At 41.1% G+C, this 21146-nt stretch overlaps 1 protein-coding gene and 1 long non-coding RNA gene across 3 annotated transcripts; one reads left to right on the forward strand and one right to left on the reverse strand.

Moving 5' to 3' along the window:
* Positions 1–606: 606 nt before the first annotated feature.
* enpp1 (ectonucleotide pyrophosphatase/phosphodiesterase 1) lies at positions 607–19607 on the reverse strand. Its single transcript, XM_086018783.1, has 23 exons — positions 19270–19607; positions 15408–15474; positions 13649–13715; positions 12134–12231; positions 11978–12057; positions 10946–11065; positions 10482–10591; positions 9853–9918; positions 9673–9745; positions 9397–9505; positions 8309–8440; positions 8175–8206; positions 7932–8059; positions 7556–7625; positions 7192–7279; positions 6524–6708; positions 6364–6403; positions 5292–5452; positions 4273–4393; positions 3553–3627; positions 2538–2670; positions 2300–2444; positions 607–2221 (listed from the first exon to the last, which is right to left on the reverse strand). The coding sequence occupies exons 1-23, from the start codon at positions 19387–19389 to the stop codon at positions 2069–2071; spliced, it is 2373 nt and encodes a 790-aa protein (XP_085874909.1). The 5' UTR covers positions 19390–19607; the 3' UTR covers positions 607–2068.
* On the forward strand, positions 6324–12529 carry LOC147128074 (uncharacterized). Of its 2 annotated transcripts, XR_015083858.1 has the most exons (4): positions 6324–6504; positions 6795–6859; positions 9128–9298; positions 10714–12529. It is a non-coding gene; the product is annotated as an uncharacterized LOC147128074 (long non-coding RNA). The 2 variants fall into 2 exon arrangements; XR_015083857.1 differs by having other exon boundaries at positions 6324–6859.
* Positions 19608–21146: the final 1539 nt, after the last annotated feature.

Raw genomic sequence — 21146 nt, forward strand, 5'->3', positions numbered from 1 at the left:
ACCATGGTCCGAGCACACGATTGGACAGAATCCAATTTCATGCTTGTATTTTTATGCAAAATGGGTCTCATTTTATTTTTTTTAACCAGTTAAAATTGTTTTTTGTTTTCAGATGTGAGTTTCAAAATTGGATATATAATACACGGACGGTCCCTAAATTTTAGTATTTGTTTAATTAAATTTCTTGAATGTAATCTCAATAGACTATTTTCTTCTTTGCGAAACGTTTTATTTGACTGCATTGCTTCTAGCACATGTTGATGTTTTGATGTCCAACCAGCAGCCATGTCAATTTAATGGTCACGTCAAATCACTGGTAGTGCTGGTCGAGCGATGTCAACTATATTAGGAGAGGGACTGTTTTAAAGTTCAACCGCGATGGTCCTTTGTGATGTCAGCATCGACTGTCCGCTTATTGATTGGTCTGAACAAACCACTTCAGTGCAGCAATGTTCTTGGGGTACCTAGTGTGAATCAAACTCATGCCACAGCATCTGGGTTCAAAGGGCCGCTCCAGAAAATATTATTTGTTGAAGCCATATCTCTTGTTCACTAAGGATTATTGAGAATAGCAAACATGAAAAGAACAAATAATAAGCAAAGGTGTGTCCCTGTAAGGAGTTTATTTTTGGAGCAATGATGAAACTGAATTAGAATCTTATAAATCACTAGCAATGTTTCATAAACTGATAATATGTCACCTGAACACAGAATCATTAAGAAACCCCCCCCCCCAAAAAAACCTACTGTACAGCTCAATGTTGTGAGGGTGAAAAACAACAATGACGCTTGAGTTCTGTAAAAACATTTAAAAGCATTATCAAGTATTTGTACTGTCACAAATATATTCATAAATTCATTTAAATGACATATTCAATATAATGCTTTGAAACTTTTGTGGAACAAATTTTGCGTCCCATGAAGGTGTCCAATCATATGAGAGTCCACACAAGTCCAGAAATACAGTACACACACACACACGCACGCACGCACACACACACACACACCACACGCACGCACACAGGTACTTTACATTCTAAGGTCTACACACTCAAATTGGAGACCATGTGCAAACATGCACATACAACAATTCACAAGTTCAGAAAATAGTAGAGAACATACAATAATCAATGCACGGATATGATATGGCAATGTGAGGACTTCAATGCACTCAGTACAGGTGCATCTCAATAAGAGAAAAAAAAAAAAAAAAGAGTATCATAGAAAAGCTTTTGGGTTGTTCAACGCAAAAACGGAAACGTATTGATTCACTATCACAGAGTGTATTATTCATTTATGAAATAATAATTTGCTCATTTTGATGATTATAGCTTAAAGCCACAAATTTAGCATCTCAAGGAATTTGACAATCAACATGATTGTTAATACTAGGGATGTTTGATACCACTTATTTCAGACCGATACCAAAAGCTGATACCATTTTTTTTTTTTTTGCTTTAAGTATCAATGGCTGGTCTCGGCATCCTTCATTAGTACCCAATACCTTGAAATAAGGCTAGTATCGGCACAATACCGATACATGGTATCGGTCCTCGCCCATCCCTAGTTAATAAAGAAATTAGGTAGGAATTGGCCTTCTAGAAAGTAATTTCTATCTATTTAATTACTGTAATATGATTTTCAGTTTTTCAATTGAACTACAGTACTGAAAAAAAAAATTGTCATAATTTATTGAAATGAATTTGTAGCTTCCAAGCTATGGGCATGATTCCTTCTAGACCGCGAATACAGATTTCAACCAAGCATAATTGTTTGCTTTTGTGTCAGTCCCTCTTTGGTTCTGGCCTCTAGAAGCAAATAGAAGTCATTAAATGACACGATTAACGAAATCTACAACCAATGTCTGGCATTCAGTATGTACAACAATAATTTTAAGTGCCATAATCCCAGTTTAAAACAAAAGGAGGAAAAAAGTTAAACCTGGACATTGGACATTTTTTTTTTTTTTTTTAAAGAAATGAGGCAGCAAGTGAAACCACATTGTGGACCAAATGCATTATGCACCAAAATGTGTTTTTTTTTCCATCCGATCTACAGTTAATGGAATTCAAACACCATTTAAAAAGGTCTTGAGTTGTAGCGTCTCCTCCACGGACAACCTGTCGTGGTAGAAGCTCAGTCCAGTCAGCAGTTCCACGTCACGGACACGGGCCGTGTGCAGCTGCATCCAGTCTTTGGTCCACGTCAAATCCGAGCCGGTCTGCGGATGAACGGGAAGGTGCCACATTTTAGAGGAGGAGCCAATGAGGCGTCTTAGCCACGCGTCGGCGTTACTCACGGCGCAGCTCTCGGTGTAGTCAGCTCTGTGTGGCAGGATGAAGGACTTGACGTTGAGGGGGCCTTCGCAGTTCCCAGGGCCAAAAGTGGAATTTTTACAACTGGTCAAGATCAGGAAAAAATGCGTGGGCATGGGGACCTCATTCCTGGAGAAATAGCAGATCATCATTTCTGGAAGTCATGTCGCAGTCGTCTTTTCTGGTCATCAAAACGATACAACAAATGTGTGATCAACTTACGGCGCAAGGGTCTTGAAGGCGTCAACTTTTCCATTATAATCTTCATCAAATATTGGACCGCTCATGATGTTGACTCCATTCAACTGCTCTGAATACTTTGGAAGCAGGATATCATGGAAATAGTTCCAAACCTCTGATGTAAGAGGAAAACACACAGGATGTTATGTACGCTCATTAGCATCTTTAATCTTTTATGCAACCTCATGACAGCAATTATTTTTTTCTTATATTAACATTTTCTAACATATATAGAGAGTGAGATGAAAAACATCCAAATTCAATCATTTGTGTCAAATGACACTATATAGTATTTTATCCGTAACAGCATACCGCATATCATTTTTTCCTTACACGCCACCACAATGGTTTTGAAATTCAACAGTCATGATTGATGTGGCATGCTTTGGGTCATTCCCTTCCTGAAGTCTGTACAGTACGTCAATCCCATATTATGCCCATTTCAAATCCATTGTGTTGTATCAAGGCAAAAATAAAACTCTCACTGTCCAAACCCTTCAGGAACTAGCACACACAGATATTTCATTGGTAACATTGCTCTGTTGTTTTGCTTTGTTTGAATTGAGTTGAGACAGTCGTCATTTTCTGACATGTAGGAACCCGAAGCAGCCACTTGAGTGCAGAATCTGCAAGCTAATTTCACCAGTGAGGCCCCAAACATGCAAAGCCATCCTATGGGAGTGAGTCAGTTTCCCATTGTAGCGGGTGGTCCCTTCCTGCTGTATTAATCACACAGCACACATGTTTCAAAAAAAGCATGTGGCTCACCTTGATTGCACATGAGTGCAAATAATAGGAGACATGAAGGATTCATTTAGGAAAATCCTGATATGACTTCCAGGGAGCTATTGGTTTCATGATTAGGTGTTTGGACAGTTAAGATGAAACACAGTGGATAAATGTAAACATTTAGAAGGCATTCACATAAACAAAAAAAAACACACACACAAAAAAAACGGATCTGTTTGCAGTCCCACATACCAAATAGATACCTCACCTTTAAATGTGGGGAACATTGGCACCAGGTTGCTTGTGATGAGTGAGTCGGCCGCACCTTCTTTGACATTCAAATCTTTTGGAAACAAGAAGGAATAGATGCAAAAAATCATTAGTATTATACACGACAGTCAGCACTTAAATATTAGTGGTTCGGCATCCGTGAAATGCCAAGAAAAAAATTGAAAAAAAAAAGACTTATTTTGTGCTAAGGTATTGCTTTGGTGCATCTTAATGCCAAGAAATCGTGAAATGATTTTAAGGGGCTTCATTGAGCCAAAAGTAGTCCTTTGCTGCCATCTTCTGGCAACAATTACTCACAGATTTTTGCTGTTTGCGGCAGACCTCGGTCTCGGTCTGGTTTTGCTCTTTTAACAAGTGAATTTATTTTGACCTTTTGTAACCTTTTGACTGCAAATATCCAACTGTTGAATATTTCAGTAGCCTGTCTGAATACTTTTTGTGAGTAGTGTATGCGCTATGTTACAAGAACGGCAGGTGATTGCTACTTGAGGCTAAGCATAAGTGACAGTGAATGCACATTGGATTCCATGCAGGCTTCAACAAGATTATTCTTATTTTACAACAAAAGATTGAACGCACAATTGCCACAGTAACGGCAGTGTTTCTTTTTCCAAGAAAATACAGTCCTGAAACATGTCAGCTTCAATTCAGGGGACGAGGAGCTGTGACCAGGACGCGTGCGCACACACATACTCACTAGGGGGGTACAGCAGGCCCCGGGTGTTGTCACTGGCGCACATCTGGCTGGTGGCCGCTGGTATGCGGACGTCGGTGCGAAGACACGCCTCCAGAGATGGGTCCAAGGCTTTCACTGTGGCCTGAAAGAGCGCTGAGGTCAGACGTCAGAGTTCATTTTCAGGACACGAGCCCACACTCGGTGGCTCGCCGACGACTGCGTGTCGCGCTGTTTACACTTTCAACATATTGATAAAGGTGAACTAAATATAACGTTCGGACTATGTCGGGGCGGAGAGAGGCCCGCCGCGGCCCCACCATTTGAACCCCCGATGAACCATTAAAAGTATGCAAGTCACCATGACAACGAGAGAATTTACCTTCCCCCGTTGCTAGCCAGTATACCATCGGTATGATTTCAAGCTATTATTTCCGGATCAAATGATCGCACATGTGGATTGCAAAGTGTCAGAAAGCAACTAATCACTCCCCAGACAGCGGATATAACATTACCGCCATTTAAATTGTCACTTGACCGGAATAGAAACAACTGCGAGTTGCATTTCATCGCACTGCCGATGTAAACAAGAAGCACGGAGGCCCAAAATATCACATGGAATGCTCGCCGAATGAGTAGCTCGTCGCTGTGCCATTGCTACATGGGCGCTATGTGCAAAATGTTCGAAGCTCCCTCTATAGTCTACTCCTTGACGGGGGTCCCCACTCGATGGGGTTCGAAACAACATTGCAACAACACGCAAGCAAGCTTGGAAGTGACAAGCCCAGTGGTAAACACTGTAAAGACCTTTCAAGTTTTCCTTGATATTCTAATTTACTGTAATAATGCACTTGTTTGCTCTATGTAATAAGTGAATGGAAAAAAAACACCAAACACACAATGAGGAAACGGTACTTGGGCCAACAGCATCGTGGAGATGACTAAGTGGAGCCTAGAGGAGGAATTCAAACGGGTCAAGTCCAACCCACATCCAAAGCCACATCACCACTAACCGAGGCTATGTTTAGGGATGAAAGACTCACCAGTTTCGGGATGGTATACGACACCCAGAGAGCCATGTGGCGGTCTTGGCTGTAGCCTGTCATGTAGTTGGACTGGTGAAGCAGACAAAAGGTTGCGTCCGGCAGGACCACGCCGGGCACGCCGAAAGGATGGTGGAGGCGACGCAAGCTAGATTTGACCGCTACGATGGAAAAGGCAAACATTAAGACTTCAAGATTCGCATACCAAACTTGGAGATATCCACTTGTCATCCCGCATAGGGCATCGGTTTTCTCATGCCGTTCTGCAAATGTGTGCATTTCCTCATGTTGCGGCTGGGGTGTTTATTTATTCAGAGATGACCAGGCGTCTAACGGGCTAAGGCATTTATTAAGGGGAAACCTTTATTTAAATACAATTGTATTTTTAAATAAAACATCTTTGATATTTTCCCACAATTAAATAATTCTTCTTTATTAATAAGTACAGTAATATATATATATATATATATATATATATATTGTACTTCATACGATCGGAAAATATCGTATGAAGTACAGTAATCCTCCCCCCAATGCAGATTCCAGGTCACTCTATTTCCCTGATTTTTTTTTTTTGTACAATTTATATAACTACCATATTTGTTTTAAGTGGATGATATACCCCAGTGATTAACTGAGGCCACGATTGAAAGAATAAGAGTAAGTTACCCAATGCACAAAATGTTTGAAATAAAACTGCCAACTGTATTTACACACACACACACACACATAAATTTTGGGCTGTGGATTACAAGATGCAATAACAACATTTTGACTCCCCCCCCCCAAAAAAAAAAAAATAACATAAGGGTTTGGCTCCCATTCATTTGGAAAAACACGATTATATTGACTTCCTTGAGTACAAGGGAACTTTAGCCTTCGGGAAAACAAAAAAGGGCCAAACTGTAGCCACAAAGCTGAACTACTAAAATAAAAAGTCTAAAAATACAACCCACGCTGGCACTCCGAACTATGAATACACTCCTAGCGTGCAAACCACACATACGAGTTATCCTTTATGATGTCATCAAACTTGCATTAATGTAAAAGGGAAAAATCAAAAGACACTTACTGGCATTTGGACTCATGTATGCCGCGTCCATGTTTACACCCTAAAAGGATAATACCGTTGAAATATATCGCACAGTGTAAATGACATGACGTAAATGGTGTGGTTCATTCATTGAAGATATCACAGCTTCGCATGTGGAGTGTAAGGAAACAAAGTTTACCCTTCCGCCTTCCCCGAGTGGCTTGCACGTGCAGTTGAGGTTGACCGGGTGGGAGTCAGCGGCCTCACAGGGGGTATCGTGGGAGAGCTGCGCAGGGTGGACAGGGAAGTGGATGGGATGCTTGAGGAGGTGGTTGAGACTGCCGTGTGTACCGTTGTTCGGAGCGGGTGGGATGCCGAGAAGATCTGGAGTGAGGGCGTGGAGAACATGAGGAGATATTGCAAATGACTCGACAACGCTTCATGCATTTTTTTTTTTTTTTATGATGCAGACCAAGAGAGCCTTGGAACCATCCAAATTAAGTCAACTCAAGGTTATGCAGCACATCTGGTCAAGGTAATTATCAAAAGTCATGTAGAAAAAAAAAATTTTTTTTAATTATTTTGTTTGTGTGTGTATATATATATGTATATATATTTTCCATCCATACATCATAAGATATAATACTTGACAAGAGGGTAAATAATAACAATAATTCCTGGAGTAACAAAAAATATTTAACAGATGGTTGTGGAAAAAAATTGTTTGCCTCATGAAGGTTCCATTTCGAACACTTCATTTGCTTCTTTGACCAAAAGTGTTTAAACGCTACTATATACTGGTATTGTTTTCTTGAAATATGTTTCAAATACAATTCAACACAAAACAATCCTGTTCATTCCACTTACCACACATGAGGTTATACAATTCAATATTCTCAAAAGGAGGCACAATCGTGTCACTCTTAAATCCCGGACCATAACCAATGAAGATTGCCTGGGGGAAAAAAACAAATGTGTTCACATTTGAATTGGTTAATCATTTAAAAAAACAAAAAAAAAAACACTACCGGTATAATATTACAATGGAGATCAAATGAGCAGCGGATTCCAGTTCCAGGAAAGCCTAAACATTGCTTCCTTAAATCCTATGTGACTGATGGCTTCTCATATATCAGCATCAGTATCCTTGACTTGAACCTGATACATTTCATTTGCTTCTTTTTAAACAGGATATTTATGCTTAGTGATGAACAACCTGCTTTTGTCTCACCTGCATGTTGGTGAAAAGGTTATCGGAGCCATGGAAACCGCCCGTACAGTACTTGATTTCCTTGTGGTTTCTGCGCACAAAGAAATGAAAATGTGATGAATGCGTAGATATATTCAGTATATACTATATTCAGTCATACACAAAAGAATAGGGAAGCGTGAAGCTGCCAATGTGGAGTAAACGTTTTTGGCTAGCAAATACGTTTGCATGCTAAATGCTAAAAACAAAGCTTCCCCCCCCCCCCCTATGATTCCACCTTTTTTTTTTTTTTTTTTTTTAGCATTTGGCCTACATTATACCAATATGTTCAGCCATTCATTCAAATGTTGCCTGACGTTCAAATTTCAAATGAACCTAAATTCCCCTGATGACTTACAGCGCTGCCTGCCAGCCTTCTTTCATATACAGGTGTGCTCTCTCTATCCTCACATTGTTGGCAAAGTGAAAGCGTTTGGGGAGGTTCTCTTTAAGGTACGGCCTCATTGGCTGCTCGGGAATCCTGCACTTCAAAACAGACACAGAGCGGGCGGCTTGTTTGACACGGAGCGAAGCAAGCGGATAATCTTTCATCCGCTCGGATCAATAGAAGTTCAAGTCGCGTTTGGAATTCGCCGCATACCGACAGGTTCTTCACCAGGCCTTCGTAGTCGACTGCGGGAGAGAAACAAAAGGGACGTTCGGCGTGAGGGAAAGGTCGGGGCTCCCGCTGGAAGCGTGCTAGGGACGGCAGGGCGTTGGGTGATAGGAACTCACAGGAAAAGAAGTCGTCTGGCAGGCGGCTGGGTCTGATACGAGCGGCCGCGCCTTGTATGATCGTGAAGTCGCCGGTGTTGTTCTGGTAGGAAGACGCAAACGCTGCCCTGTCGCACGTTGCTTCTTCCATGCCTGGGAAAACACATATATTGGAGTACTGCATTTAATATTAAGACGTAAGCACTGCCGGGTAAGTCGCTTTTAAAGAGGAAATCAACCCAAACATATATATTTTTTTTAAGAATGTCTTCCCAGCAGGCCCACGAGTTGAAACACGGCATTCGGATTAATATTGTGTTTGTAGAACATGAGTTAAGCAGCAAAATCCACCCCTTTTTAGCCATCTCAGGGGGCGGCCATTTTGTCACTTCTGAAAAGGACATCACAGTTGCTCGGCTAGCGGCCAATCACGGCTCAGCTTCACTAAACAGGTCGGCCGCGATTGGTCGTTACCTGAGCCCTGAGCAGTTGTGATGTCATTTTCAGCCGACAGAAGTGACAAAACGGCCGCCCCGGGGGATGGCTAAAAACGTGTGGATTAACTCTTATTCCACAAACGCAATATTTATCAGAATGCCTTGTTTCACGTAGTGAGCTTGCATAGAACATATTCTTGAAAAAAAATATAATTTAGGTTGTCTTCCCCTTTAAGTATTTGATGGATAAAATGTATACAAAGTAATCGAACATTTAAAAAAAAACTGGCATTTTACACTCAGTTTACTTATCTCTCATAATTTCAACATATGACCATACAGCTGGGAGCTTTTTCCTCAGTTCACACAGCCATTTTTTGATCCCCCTTCGGCTTGTGCCCAGTTTCTTTGTGACAAGCGCGTTGACTCAACCAAGTCAAACATTTGGAAGGCCAACGGAAGCCTCAGAGCCATCTGCGCCTACTGGCTTTCTCTCGACTGGGAAACCACAGAGACTTCAGACGAGCTGAGATGGCACCGCGCCGGCTTTGCGACATCTAACTTTCGATCACGGGTGAGCCTTTGGTGACATTTGTGTTATTTCAGAGTCATTCATTTCGGCTGCTCCAAGCAAACCTCCCGCAAGCCTTGCCAAGAGTGTTCTCCACTCACCGTGATCTGATACGATGATTAGGTTGACACACTGGTGCAAGTTCCTCTGCATCAAACCGTCCAGTAACATCCCCATAATCCGGTCCACGTTCTTTAAGGCATCGATGAGCTGGGCCACAAATTCAAAGTGTTGAAATGAATCGATTTAAATCGACAAGTAGTCTTTTGGGAAGACTTGCTACAGATAGTCGATTAGGCTATCTCCCACTAGTCTCAACCAAGCATGCCTTTGTCAACTTTTTTTTTTTCTCTGACCCGTTGAGATAAAAGCCTTACTTGGCTGCTTTCTGGTCCGTAGCGATGCCCTGATGAGTCGGGCTCGTCCAGGTACAAAGTATAAAAGTCAGGTCTAAAAATAACAAAAAAAAAAAAAAAAGGAGAAAAAATAAATAAATAACACTCAGCAGCGCAGCGTGGCAGCCGAGTGGGACTTTGCAAAGATCATGCGATAAATACCGGTCTCCTTGCGCTAAATCCAGCCACTCAAACAGCGTCGACACTCTGCTCTCGAAGGTGGTGCTTCTGTACGGAGAAACGAGCGATATTATGTCATATGACCTCATGTCGTAAAAACAAACATACATGCGTGTACGCGCATGACATATGTCTCAAAGTGCTCAGGTTTTAAGCAAGCTACTGTGGCAAAAATCAAGCAAGTCAAGTGGAGTGCCCAGTAAATTTCACGTTCCCAATAATATAAAATGCAATATAATAATATTTATGAATTAACGGTTAGGTTCAGCAGCAGGTAGATTTTTTTCCGGAAACGTCAGCTATAAATTACAACGCCTGCTAAAATCGATAGTGCGCGAGCTTTTATGGGTCAAACTTAAAAATAAAGCAGGAAAATATCTAAAAAACCTGAAAATAGAAATTAAAAAAAAAAAAATCAGCATCAAAAACACATAAGGCATCTCTGACTCAAATTGGCTGTTGAAAACTAACATGATCTGCGTCTTCTCAGTAATGAATACCACAAAGTAACAATATTTGAATTAAAAATCATTTAGTTGGACTCAAGTCAAGTCATGTGACTTGAGTCTCCTCCCTCTACCTCATAGTGTGAACAGCGCTACTTATCTTACTTATCATAGAGTTTGTAGAAATCTGGGAAGCTGCCATTGATGGCCACATCCGAGCCGGGCCAGAAGAAGGTTCCCGTTTTTAATTTGTGCCGCATGGCAGTGATCCAGACCTGGAGAGAAGCGACAAACGGACATGACGTTACGAGGAAGACATCAAAAGAAATGAAGCATCGTCACCGCTTTAACTTTAACTTGACAAGAATAAAACATCTAATCAGTCATTCCTCCACAGATGTTCTTTGCCGTGACAACGCCATTGTGCGGAGCAACGCATTCCTGCAGATGAAGTCACTCCAACGCTCGCAACCCAGGCCAAAATAAAGAAAAACGCATTCCCGCCGCCTCATTATTTAATGAAAGCTACTAAAATGCAGTGTGCAGCCCAAACATACTATCAACCTTTCTTATAATATACAGCACAGCACGTGTGGAATCGAGCATGAAGCGCGCACATTTTTACTTACCGGCTCTCCTTGGTACCATTTCGAGTTGTATTTCTCCTCAGTTTTCAAGCTATAGAATAAATTCTGGGTTATGTCGTACATCTTGTTGTCAACTATCCCGTGGGACTCTGGGTAAAGGCCCTGGAGCAAGAAAATAATCGGAGTCAATGCCTCTGCTATTCCCGTCAAACAAACAAATATCGCGTTCATTTTACAACCACCAATAATTATACAACAAATTTATTTGAACTCATTCGCTGCCATTGACGAATTTACACGTCTTTTCCCAGTGCAGCCATTCAATCCCAGGAACTTATTTATATATTTTTTTCAAACTTTAAGGCAAAAGAGAGTCTGAAAATGTCTGGCAGTGAATGAGTTCAGAAAGTGCCAGGCATTGTAGAATTAACGCCAAGACATCGGGCCATTCTGGTCCTGAACTGCTTTGGAAGTGCAAGTCGATGCGGGTGAGCATTCCATCTCCCCGTAATATAATACATGAATTACTTCCCCCTAATTTAAAACAAGTCACCCTTGACTTGCAGAACCTGTGAGTGCCAAAGTGTCTTAAGTATTCACAAGTAATAACCAAGTAATAATATACTGTACCATAATGCATTCCTTATTATGTATAAGATTCATTTTTTTTAAATGCTATAATGGCCATCTCCAGTGTAATAAAATGTCTCTCAGTCGAGTAAGGCCAAACAGACAAATTAAATAGGTGGAACCGTTATGGTTCGCTCGCATTCATACATTTAGAGAACTTAAATTATTTTAAAATGAATCCATTTTAGAAGGAGGGACCACGCCGAGTACCTGGAGAAAAACACGGGGAGAAATCATACAACTCCACATACAGTCGAGCCCAAAATCGCTCCGACCAGAATTATTCACGCCCACTCCTGTTTATCATGCATACAGTATGCTAGTGGAAGCCGAGCTGCACTGTGTTTGTTTACGGATTAGTTGTGTGGCAAGAGCGTGAAGAAGGCACACAATTCATCCGTAAACAAAACACGGTAAAAATAACAAGGTGCAGCCAATACTCACGGTGACAATTGAGTAGTGGTTTGGGAAAGTCTTTGTTGGATATACTGGCCTCAAATGTGATGCGGTTGTACCCAAGGCTCCTGCAACACAGTGGCCTCATCAGGACCTTTCCGGAACCACAAGACGCCACAGAAATGCAACTTTGGGGTCACTTACGCAACTTGCTGATGACGGGCATGTGGCTGCCGTGATCTTTCACATACGTCGCCCGGAAACCGTCCAAGGACACCAGGATGAGGGGCGACCTGGTGAAACTGAGCAGGAGGCGGCGGGACGAGTGAGACGCTTCCAAATACTCAATATGTCAGTCGCGAGGAAGCACAAAGCGGCTCCCTGAGGCGCCGAAAGGAGATGCAAAACGCAACCGTGTCAACCGTTGAGGACTCAGCTGGTTTCTTTGATCGTCAAAGAGGCGCACATTTTCCTTGTCATATTCCTTTGAAATCGTAGCTCAATGTTATGTTGTTGATCAGCAGAGTAAAGCAATAACCAGGAACCACAACTATGTGTGTCCAACGGGGTGTGACATTCATTTACGATTACATTATGCTAACATCCTCAGTTCGCCCCAAGAAAATGTCAATGATTTGCTAAGCCACGAACATTTGGTTGACATAAGCCGGGCCGTTTTTGCATAACTGCTTCACACAAATGCAGATAAAAAGCACATCATGAGGACATTTTTTTTTTTTTTTATAAAGCCTCATACAACTCGTGAGCAAGAAGGTGGCACGGCCAAAAATAATTTCATTTAGTGCTGGCGGTTCCTTTTTTCCATGTTGTAATGAGTCTGGGACAACACACAACCTACACACAAATACATGCCTGAGTCATTCGACGGGGTGTCCACATAGACAGTTATTTTTCCACACTGGCAAAAAAAATACTTCCACCACAGAAGATCACTTTTTTTTTTTTTTAAATAAGAGGCAAGAAGACGGAACTTCCAGGCAGCGACAGACAATTCTTTTTTGTTCTCCAGAGCCTCAAGCTGAGAACAGACCGCTGGGGACAATGGTGGCCACTCACTCACCATTCATGTGGGCGACACCAGTCAATGGCATTATTTACAGAAGCACAACACGGTCAACGACTTTATTTGGGAAGAAGGGGCTCAAATTGGAATAGTGGTGGAAATGGCATTTTTAAAATAAGGGAAATTATACTTTATGATAGGGCTGTGCAATTAATTGGAATTCAATGATAATTATGATTATTACACTCCACAATTACAAAATTGGCATAATCGTAAAAAAAACTATTTTGTAATATATTCATATCCAACGTTTGTTTAAACAAGGAAATCCTACTTGAATTGATATGTTTGCACCTTTTTAAAATTTTATAACTCATTTCATACATTTTGTTTGGTCCAAAAGGAACTTACCATACATAATTATAGTTTTTCAAAGAAATGGATTTGTCTTTATATTTTTTTACATTTTATTTTCATTACATTTTCTTGTTTTGTACCCCAAAAAAAATGATCGTTTGAATAATCGTGATTTCAATTATTACCAAAATAATCATAGTTAATCTTTTTCCCCCCCCCCCATAATCGAGCAGCTTTATAATATTGCACTTTATAAAAACATTGCTATAATTATGTAAATGGTTGGATATCGGTCTTGTATGCGCATATGTTAAATAACCAAAAAGTAATAGTGCTACCTTGGTGGACACTTTGTCTGTTGACTTTCCACGGAGACAACCTGCTGCAGCCAGTGCACAGCATCATCTGAGGGGGGGGGGGGGGGGGGGGGGGGGGAGAAAAAAAAAAAAAAAAACATCATTGGGAAGAAGGCTCACACTAAAGCCGAGCGGGGTCACGTTCATTTGTCGACAACATGCCATAATTCATCACTTTTGAATTCATCTGAGACCTTGTATGCACTGCTGCTGTTTTTTTTTTTTTTTTTTCAGCAACAGAGTTCAAATGGACTCAGCAGTTAACTCTCGACATGACTTAAAAGCAGTGACAAACTAGAACTGAGAGGCATCTATTTGAGGAAATGTGGTAAGTGGGTGCAATATTATCTATTCTATACTAAGGCTGTATCTTTTCAAATCTTTCTAAGCTCTGACTGATATCTCTACTTCCTGTGTTCACTTTGTATATTCAATACTGAATCAAGCAGTAAGGAAATAATGTTGAGTACATCAATTTGCTGTCGGCATGGAATTAAATCTTAGATTTGTGTAATGGGTCAATGAAGACTCTACATTGTCAATATGGTTGTTTGCCTATTATGTGCCCCGTGATTGGCTGGCTCACATTTCAGAGTATGCCCCGCCCCTTGCCTAAAGTCAGCTTGGATTGGCTCTTAATGAGCACAAGTGGTATGGAAAATGTTTTTTTTGTTTTTTTTTTTTCGTACTGAGCAGCCGGACTATTTCTTATCTCGAAGGATGTTCTATTTCCTATTTTTGGTTATCAACACACAGTCAAAAATGTTCCTCTTGTGTGATCACAAAAAAAACAAAGCCAAAGAAAAAGTCACGTATTATCTACGTTTTGGACGATGCCACTTTGGATGTTCCGCCGTTCTTAGCTATTTCTTTGAATATTATGCGACTCCAACCCTAGATTTTTCAAAAGGCTGGCAATCGCCTCTCAGCAGGTTGGCTTCTGGCTGGAAATCTTTCGTAGCGTGTCGCTGAGACCAGAAGTGCGGTTTGGCCTTAAAACGGCCTACTTGTGTCTGTGGAGTCAAGTTCCTGTGGTGGAAGCTAGGTGAGGGGAAAGCCCCACTCTCTCTCGAAAGAGAATCAATGAAAGCTCTTTTCCCCCCCCCCCCCCCTTCCAGTCATTCGTTGTGTCAATGAGCAACGGACAAGACCCAAAAAAGATGCTCTCATCCGTCTCGTGGCAAAATAAAGCGGCGGTGAAGTCGAATTTCTTCCATATGGTTTCCATGCCACGCTAAATCGGAAATATAAAGTAAATACATACGGGTGGTGCCACAAGAGAGAAGGAACCCCACCCAGGACGGGGGACAGCTGCACACAGCTGAGCTCAGATTTGGACCGGAGCCTTTTTTGACAACAGCTCTTCTCTAAGCACATTCTAAACCTGCCACCGTCTCATTTGACGCAAATGTATTCACGACACACTGCTCCGGCTTTCGACACAAAGTGACAAATGTCGGGTGTCACCACACTGTCTCGGAACTGTCTTTTGTGGTGCTTGAATTACTCACAGTGGGTTTTGTTCAATAGGGGGACTTTCTAGGAGAACAAAACCCAAAAGGGTTTGTTCCATTTGAAAGTTGCACAATCCGCCGCATGCTTCAGATTCCCGACATTGATTAGAAGCCATAAGACAAGAGGACATTTTTTTTTTTTTAAACTGCTCAAAGAGGCAAACGTAAAGTAAAGTGGAAACTATCTTGAAGACATTCAGAGTTTCGACCAATGCAGTCAAACCTACCGTCTTTGGGACGTCGGTGCGGCAATATCAGTGCAAGGAGGATTATGAGTAAGCAGATAAAGAGAACCTGCGAAAAAAAAAAATAGATTTAGTCACAAAATGGAGACCGTTTGAATTTTGTATGATCATTTTCATTTTCGCACCAGGCAAGTCTAGTTTACAATGGTTGGGAATTTGGCAGAGTGTGTTTTCCATGACACGCCCCCGCCGTACCTGACAATTTTGGTGAGACAAAAAAAACTTGACTTTAGACCGGGTGAAACCAGGTCTAAGTTGTGGTGTCATGCGATTTTTGTGGATATCATCATATTTCATTCATGAATATCGCATATCATTATTATTGAATTTACTCATAGAAGCAAACATTTATGTTAAGATGGAGTAAAAGTCTGAAAAAACAAAAACCTATCATTTATTTTCCTGCTCAACTTGGAGTTTCTAATCAGTCCCCTCTTCTCTCGCAAACGATTTTCAAATGTTCACTTTTGGCCTCCTGTAATTGGAAGGCTGCGCCTTCTTTAGATGGATGGCTGGTAGCGGGGGTGGGGCTTTATAATTACAGGGGATTTTCACCGATCAGTTTATAGAATCAGGGAGGGTCCTTAAGGTTTGTCACCGCTGCGCTCCGCACCACATCAGGCTTGTAGAGGCTCTTGTGGAAAAAAGCTCATTGTAAAGAACAAATAGAAGCATAAACAGGCCTGTAAATGCCACATCTATTTTTAGCCAAAAATATTCAATTTCATTTTCAAGTTGCGTCGATCCAATATCAATTTAGACTACTTTTGTGTATTTTTCCAATTCCCTTCATCTCAAAACAATAGCATGAAAATCTGTTGAATTACTCCTTTTGTGAGTTTGCACAAGAAAAAAAAAAATCCACATTTTTTTTGTTTTTTTAGTATTTACAAGGGTGACTCATTGTTTACAAGGCAGAGTAAGCACAGACATACAGTTTAATGTGCAATACCCAGACAGATCATGTTGTCTCGTTTTGGAATCTCCTGACTGCTGTTCTTCAAATAATCAAAAGTCACACTGAACTGCCACAAAAAATATCCACATATGTGCAAAAAAATACCGTAGTAGAGCTTTCAAATTGTATCTCCTAGTTTACTGCCTTTTTTTTCAGATGGTCTGCACACATTGGAGGGCTCTGTAAACTGTTATGTCCTCCATGTCCTTACACAAATAATTTCTTCTGATAAGTGTTCAGTTCAAAGTCTTTGGGAATAATCGGCCACTAAAGAACTATTTTAAAGCGAGCTGGGATTCCGTGACAGGTATGAAAATATGCTGTGGTCAGGGTGTCTGTCTTGGTATTTTGAGTTTTACAGCTACACAGGCGGATAATGAAGAAGTGTAAAGTGGCGCCTCGGGAATGCCCTTTAGCCCTCTTGGCGGTCTGTGAAAGTAAACAGGCTGTCTGGTGGAAAACGTACTTGATACACTATCAATCGCATTTTTTTCAGGTCTTGTGGGCATTTGGTGGGATTTAATTGTCAAAGTGGGCAGTATAGTTGGAAACACACTGATGTCATCTTAAAGAGGAAGTCAACCCAAACATATTTTTTTCCAAGAATATGTTCTATGCAGCCCCACTAGTTGAAACAAGGCAATATGATTAATATGAAATATAACATACTTATATCATTCTAATTATTATTATAGTATATAATAAGTTTTTTTGTGACTTTAAGTCACAATATTAGCTCAAAACAGGACTATTGAGACATTTGAAGCTAGCTCCAAAAACATTAACCTTGAATACACAAACAGCCATCCTGAGCTCCTCCTACTTACTACTCCTTGCTAAAAAAAACAAATAGTCAACATGCATTTAGTTAAACAGTAATGAATGTAAAGCTTGTACAAGCTTCAGTAAAATAACGTAGTGTGTGTACAATGGATGAGAGGTGTTCTGGCTGGTACTAAAAACTGCCATGACTGAAATATTTCCTAGCGGATCGGCGCAGGGCTTTTCCACGCCACGACAATGAGGCGGCCATGGCAGACCAAAGCGCCGGCTGTTAGGTCAGAAAAAAAAAAAAAAAAAAAAAAAAAAACCCAAGCGGTTGACAATGAGGCACTCTAAACTCATGGCCATGCCAGCAGACTAGCAAAAGGGAAGCTTTAATTTTGGGGTGTTGGCATAGGCAGCTAGCTAGCTAGCTGCATGTTGCAATTGGACCAGCCAGGACATGTTTTGTTAGTGGTAGAGTAGTATAAACTTTGCAGCAGATTTATTTGTTCACTCTCTAAATTGCTTTGTAAACGATGTTTGTGCATTTCCCCCCAATGTTTTGAAAAAGAATACACTTGACAGATGTAATGGGAGCACGGAAGAAAAACAGTTTTTTCCCTCATTGTGTGTTTAACATATGCTCGCCTGCTTTTGATACCAGTCTTGAAAAGTTTCAGGAATTCTTTTCGCTGAAGCTCATCTACAACAGCGCAGTTTAACACAGCCCAGTGTTACAATTACTAACAGATGCATGGTGGCTGTTAAGGAAACAGCAGATTGGAGTCTGAAGTTTGCCCACACATGTCTCCAATTAAAACGGTCCGGTGCCATTTTGCCGCATTTAGCTTGGAAACCGTCGCAAAGGTGCTCAAAGGAGGCACACGCTGACAATTTGGGCTCCAGCGTGTCCAACCATCTATTTTAAACTGAATTGGTGCATTCAACTGTGTACACAGCCAAAGCCAGCGATGTATAGTCGGTCTTGAAAATATAAACAAGACTGTATTTACAAATTACAATGCATACAGTTTATCCAAAACCTTACCCGCATCCCAGATTTAGCCTGCCTATGAATATTTTGGGTTCGTTTTCATTCCACCAAGGGTAAACAACATATGTTGCTATTTTTGACACTCTAGACTTAAAACCTCAGAGGATGAAAATCAAATGCCCAAATATAACAAGATGTTTACAAAAATCCACTCAGACAGATTACTCTGTTTCAAATGACCTTGTGTACATGGCCAACTCTGTCCTTCCAGTGACCTCAGTGTTTCTTGAAAGCCTCTCTCATTAAACAGCAGTGACTTTATGTACACCTCCTAAAAAGGTCCACAATTCTGTCTTTACAAAATATAATACTATACACTTATCTTAAGCGAAGATTTAACGGTGGGTTTTATTATTTTGTCTGTACTTTGCGCTGCAAAAAAATAAGAGAGATCTTGTGCAAAATGTGGTGTATGATGTGTTTCCTGTCTTTCACTGCAGAAGACACACAAAAAGTCATGGAAGAAAAAAAAAGGTTATCCTTTCACCTGAAACTTCACTCTTCAGTATCCTGACCTGCATTTCACCAGGAGCTGGAAAAAGACCCTCAGCACTCACCCACACTAGCTTCTTTGACCCTTCAAGCATGGTGGGAGGAAGACACTCCTGTCTACTGGGCTGTCTCTTGACATTAGTGTGAAAACATTTAGTTTCCATGTTGACACACACACATACAGTTTAAATAAACCGCGGCTGTTAAACTTGTTTCCATCACGGTTCACATCACGGACATGGTCATAACCGTGAAACTCAGATCTTCATTAATTATCATACATCAATATGTGATGAACCCTGAATTCAGTTATCAACGTTTACCAAGAAATGGATGCAGAGGTAAATTTGAAATCAGAAAGAAAAATAGTGGTCGTGGTACTTTCAAGCACTACAAACAAATGATGTTCAATTTGGAGTGCAACCGAAATGCTGAAATAGAATGGAGCAATCGCCCTCAAAAGTTGGTCGCAATGCTATGCTGTGAAAAACTTTTTTCTTTTTTTTTTTTTAGATTTATAGATCGAGGGAGACTGCAATTGAATGAGGTGGATGTGTGTATTTTGCAAAACATACCCCACAGATGATTTTACAACGCTTGCTGTTCTGCGGTGTCTGCCGCTGACTTTCCGGCTCCGACGCGACAAACGGGGATGTCACTGTATTTTCCTCTCCCTGCTTGTACGCTCCTTCCATGGCGCTCGGCTGTTCCACGCAGAGGCGCTCCAGTCCCAGTGGCAGACAGACACAGCGAGTGTGTTAAAAAAAACACACACACACACTTTTGGAGTGCGGATGTGGCCATGTGTGTGAGCGTAGCGCCGCCTTCTTCTTACGAATGCAAACTTTTTCAAAGCTGAGGGGAGCGACGCAAAGTGGGAAGTTCCACAATTTAAACGGCGGAAAAAAAAAAGTATAGTCACGCATGAAGTTTCCTTAATTTGGAGTTTTAACCATCGGATGATTCACTTTTGCCAGGGCAAGCATTCAAGTGAACTAACATCCTGTAATACAAAGGGCGTTTAAATTTGGTCGCCCTCTTGTGGTTAGACTGGAGTACTGCTATCCCTTGAATCCAGATGAAATGACTCAAAGGCAAATCTCTCAACAGTATATCAGCTTTAAGAGTTGTGGAAAACATCATCAGTTCAAAGCGAGATTTTTCTTATCTAACAGTTTACCTCTCCTAATAATTAAAACACAAAGTTACACGAGTAGATCAATTGCAACTAGTCCGCTTATGCCATTACAGTACAGCGCTTGTAATGGTATTGTCGTGTGAATCAAAGCATCCACTAGATGGCAGTGTTGCCATAGCATAATGCTAAATTCACTTTCCACCCTCCCGAGTGTTTTCACAGTGATAAAGGAAGGTCAGTGAGAAGAACACATTAACTAAATGACGTCACAAGCAGATATAAGCAGTCAGCCGGGTTTCCTTTCCACGTCTTCCCGAGTCACGTGATATCGTGTTGGAACTCCCGCTCTTTGACCTTTGACTTAGTTGACACAAACATCTGGTCATCTGCTCGCACTCAATGTTTATGTTTGCCCTTCTGTAAATGTGTTTTTCTATGTGCGTAATAATGTGCAACCAAATGCACGTCCATGTTATGATTAAAACCGCAAAAGGTTAGGTGAGGATATCCACGCATGCATTTCCACGGTGTGTGATTGTCACAATGTGGGTGGGGGACCCACCACTGTTTGGCATGTACATAAGCAGAGTGCTCCTCTCACGGTTGCCCTCTGTTCAGCCAAGCAACATATGACCTCTCATGTGGATGGTACACATGCAGCACTTCCTGTTCTCATGACGTGTGTGACTCACTTCGGTTAAACCTTTCGTTTGAAAGCAAACCATTTAAGTCCATTCGAAACGATGAGCCTCGTTACAGTAGCCTGACTCTCTAAAGTTGATTAGTCTCTTTAGATTGAGAAGTGGACCCTGACTGAGCCCCGATTTTTAAATAATGCACCTGCAAGAGCAGCCAAAAGGTGTGCTTAAAGAATTCATCAGCTGGCAGTTCCAGTCACATCGCCCCCATGAGACTCAGTGTAGTCACTTGTAAATCTGCCATGAATTATTCAGTCCACGTGTGACAAACCCCAGCACGCTATATTGAAAGTTTCTGTCAGCATTGGATTGGTAGACGAGCTGGATGTCACGGCGCTTTTGTTGTCTTTGAATAATCGTAAGATTCGCATACAAACTTTTTCCACAACTGGGAGAGGAATCTATCCTCATCTACTGAATTGCACAAGTACAGAATGTGAATTGCACACTTTTTGACATATGATGCTTGAGATGCAAAACAGTCAACATGATGTCACATACATTACCTGCACTGTTACTCGAGTAGTTGTGCATTGTGAAGAAAAATTTGCAGTTTTCTAGTTTCTCAAAGATCGTTGCTTAATGTTATTTTTCTTAAAATTAAAAGTATTAATTT

The sequence above is a fragment of the Filicampus tigris genome, chromosome 20 (assembly GCF_054856515.1).
Source record: "Filicampus tigris isolate MCC_2025a chromosome 20, RoL_Ftig_1.0, whole genome shotgun sequence".
NCBI lineage: Eukaryota > Metazoa > Chordata > Actinopteri > Syngnathiformes > Syngnathidae > Filicampus > Filicampus tigris.

What these genes read in the sequence shown, in the direction of transcription:
- enpp1 (XM_086018783.1), bottom strand. Translation starts at nt 19,389, where the DNA reads ATGGAAGGAGCGTACAAGCAGGGAGAGGAAAATACAGTGACATCCCCG. An exon ending in GCACCGACGTCCCAAAGACG is followed by an intron (nt 13,716 to 15,407) that starts GTAGGTTTGACT and finishes CCCCCCCCTCAG; the next exon opens with ATGATGCTGTGCACTGGCTG. An exon ending in ATACATGAGTCCAAATGCCA is followed by an intron (nt 5,453 to 6,363) that starts GTAAGTGTCTTT and finishes TTTCCATCGTAG; the next exon opens with CGGTCAAATCTAGCTTGCGT.